This window comes from Emiliania huxleyi (genome assembly GCF_000372725.1).
Source record: "Emiliania huxleyi CCMP1516 chromosome Unknown EMIHUscaffold_202, whole genome shotgun sequence".
NCBI lineage: Eukaryota > Haptophyta > Isochrysidales > Noelaerhabdaceae > Emiliania > Emiliania huxleyi.
The window spans coordinates 162046-165442 of NW_005200580.1; the positions used below are offsets into that span (position 1 = coordinate 162046).

The 3397-nt window shown below is 61.9% G+C and overlaps 1 protein-coding gene across 1 annotated transcript in view; it reads left to right on the forward strand.

The window, feature by feature from the left end:
* Positions 1-1878: 1878 nt before the first annotated feature.
* EMIHUDRAFT_456859 (hypothetical protein) overlaps positions 1879-3397 on the forward strand; it is a gene marked incomplete at its 3' end in the record, with an annotated part of 2398 nt that continues 879 nt past the window's right edge. The window contains exons 1-3 of the mRNA XM_005781402.1: positions 1879-2367; positions 2642-2731; positions 3027-3086. Coding sequence (XP_005781459.1) covers positions 1924-2367; positions 2642-2731; positions 3027-3086 — 594 coding nt within the window. The remainder of the gene's footprint in view (positions 2368-2641; positions 2732-3026; positions 3087-3397) is intronic.

A 3397-nucleotide genomic window follows, 5' to 3' on the forward strand; every position in this document is an offset into this window, starting at 1 on the left:
CAGCGAGACGGCAGCGACGCGAGCGATGTCGGCGGGGTCGCAGCGGGAGAGGGCGCGCACGAGGAGCTCCGTGGGGAGGTCGAGGAGGCGGGTATGAGGCGGCGTGCCTGGCGAGGGGGCGGCGGCAGCGCGCAGCCGCGAGGCGACAAGAAAAAGAATTCTAAGACACAAGCCTCTCTCACAGCACACTGGCACGACAAGGGCGCAGACTGGCGCGGACTGGCACACACACAGGCTCACCACCGGAGCCAAACGCCGCCCACATCATCGCAAGCCCTGTCAGCAGTCCTCCTCCAGAATCGCAGAATGTACTTAAGAGCTAGATAACGGACAGAAGAGAGAGCTCTCACGCCGCGCGTAGGGCCCCTAGGGGCCTAGAGAACACAACCCCCTCTCCCTTCTCTGCCAGTTAGCTAAAACTGGCCGCATCAGTTTTTTCTTTTTTCTACGAATAAAAAACACAGTGGTGTGTACATGTCGGCTGTCGCGGAATCGCTTGTCGGTTGGCTGGCCGGCGCGCCATCGCTGTGTCGGCTGGATGCTGGCATAACCTCGCCATCACCGCCGACCACTCTGTCTGGAGCCCCACCGCCGCCGACCACTCTGTCATGCCCCATCCCTGTCGCTTCTTCCTCTGTCGCGTCGCTCTCCTCTGGAACGTTCTGCGATGGCGGCCGCCGCCGCCTGCCGCTCCCTTGCTCTCGCTGCTTCTCTCGCCTTTCGTCGCAAGAGAGCTTGGGAGTGTATCGCCGCGTCCTTGGAGCACTTGGAGTGCGGTGTCATAAGCCTCAGAAAGGAAGAAAGAAAACAGACAACCCAAGGGAGGGATGGGAGGACGGCACGCCGCCACCACACAGGGATTTTAAGGAGAGGAGTGTGGTGCTAGCCCTCGCCCACCCTAACCCTTGGTCGTCTGCCTCTTTCTATCTCCCTTCGCAGTCCCTCGCCGATTCTCATCATTGATTGATTCATTATCTTACGTCCGTCCCGCCGCCAACAGCGCGGCCTGACTCCTCATCACCATACATTGATCAATCAATGTCAACATACATTGATGGGAAGGCGAAACACAGTCCGACCAACGAGCGGGACACCAACGCGGTATGGGTGGAGCAGATCACAGATCACGTCTGTCAACCTCTCACACGACCAGGTAGGTAGGTAGGTAGGTAGACCAGCGCATAGCGCCTCCGATGTATTTTCTTCTCATGAGGCCGGAGGAGTATGACGGCCTCTTCGACGGCCCATAAGGGGCCGTTGTCTGCTGTGCCTTTTGTGGTGCTAGTTCGTGCCAGTCTGCTGTGAGAGGGGCTTGTATTCGTAGAATTCTTCTCCTAACAAGGGTTATATCCTCGGGTCCCTAGATAACGGCGCCGGGCAGACATCGCGAGAAAAAGAATTTTCGCGGTAAGCGTCCTGGGCGGCGATGTCGGATGAGAGCGTGCGTGGAGTCGTGTCTGGTGTTTGTTAGCTCCGAGTAGAGGGGGCGTTCCACAGTCGACATACACTTATCGCAGCATGGTGGTTTGGGCGCGGCGGCGGGCGCGGCGGCGGCGCACGTGCCCGCTCGCTCGCGCTCCGCGCGCTCCAGCTCCCGTGTGTACTCGGACTTCAAGTTGATCTGCCCGTCGAGGCTGCCGTCGATGTGCATGGTGAACCGGACGGTGGCCGCGTCGATGTGCTGGGCGTGTCCCATCAGCGAGCTGATGAAGGACGCCTCGCGCATCGTCAGCGGCTCGCCGCCCTTCATGCACCGCTCAGCATCGCGGAGGCGGCTAGCACTGTCGCGCTTGAATGCCGGCATTCAAGCGATCTCTGTTCCCCTGAGCAGTCGGTGACCACGCGCGGGTTTTTCTTTTAGCTCAAGTCATCGGCGGAAACACGAGCGCGCAAACGCCCGACTAGTGCACCAACACGGGACGGATGGGCCTTTTCCGGTCGTCATCCAGAGACAGCGGCAGTGACAGCAAGAGCAGCACCACGCGCGCCGGGGCGGCGACGCCAGGCCAAGTTACTCCCGCCACGTCGGGGCCGGCGACTCCCTCCACCAGCTCGGCAGACTCGGTCGTGGACAACGAGGCCTCGATGGCGGCCGTCGATTCCGAGATCCTCAGTTCTAGCAGTGCGAGGCTGCGCGCGGAGTGCGCGGCGCTCGGGTGGGAGGCGGGAGCGCTCGAGGTGCCCGCCGCCGGCCGCACACCCTTTGCCGACTTCCGGCAGCACGCGAAGCTCGCGTCGGGCGAGTTTTGCGACGTGAGCGCCGCGGTCTTTCGGGGGTCGGACGGCCTCACCTTCAGGGTGGGAGTCAAGGTGCTCAAGGCGGGGCGACAGGTGACCGAGATCGCCGTCTCGGACCTGCGGCGGGAGGCGGCCGCCCCAGCTCTCCCCAGCTCTCCCCACCTCTCCCCACCTCTCCCCATCTCTCCTCAATCTCTCCCACCTCTCCCCAGCTCTCCCCATCTCTCCTCAATCTCTCCTCAATCTCTCCCCGATCTCTCCCCACCTCTCCCCATCTCTCCTCAATCTCTCCCCACCTCTCCCCATCTCTGCCCACCTCTCGGGACCTCCGCTCCGCCCCGCTGCCTCACCCGTGTGCTGGACATGGACGCGTCCATGACATGTCCGAGCCGTGCTCCCCCAGGCCGCCGTCCTCGCCCGGCTGCGCCACCCGCACGTCGTCTGCCTGGTCGCCTTTGGAGAGCACCCGAACGGGATGCCCTTCTACGCGATGGCGCGAGATATGGGGAGATATGGCGCGAGATATGGGGAGAGATGGGGAGCACCCGAGCGGGATGCCCTTCTACGCGATGGCGCGAGATATGGGGAGATATGGCGCGAGATATGGGGAGATATGGAGAGCACCCGAGCGGGATGCCCTTCTACCGCGATGGCGCCGCCGCCTGACGCGACGCGACGGGAGACGGGGGGCGGCGGACGCGAGACTCCGTTTCTGAACAGGAGCTCTTCGAGGCGACGCTCATGTCATGCTGTGAACGGCGTCTCTTCACACCTGCAGCTGTGAACAGGAGCTCTTCGAGGCGACGCTCAGCGCGGTGCTGCCGCGCAAGCCCAAGGAGTCAAAGGCGCGCCAACCCCACCAACCCCCCGCCGACCCCGCCTCCCCTCTGCGCCTTTCCCTCCTTGGGCCCTGTGCGTCTTACTACACGTGGTTCTGCTGTTGTGGAAAATCTCGGTGTTGTTTGTCGGTCCTTGCCTCGTGGGGCTAGTTTTTTTTTTTCCTTCTGCAGTATTGTCTGATGTTGTCCCAGTGCCTTGGTTTCGCGTGTAGGTTTGCTGTGGACTTTTCGTGCTATACTAATGTCTTGTGTCTTCTCGGGCGATTCCTTGGCCTCTACTGGCTACTGTTTGGGTTTTTATTGCTTTAATGGCTATTTCT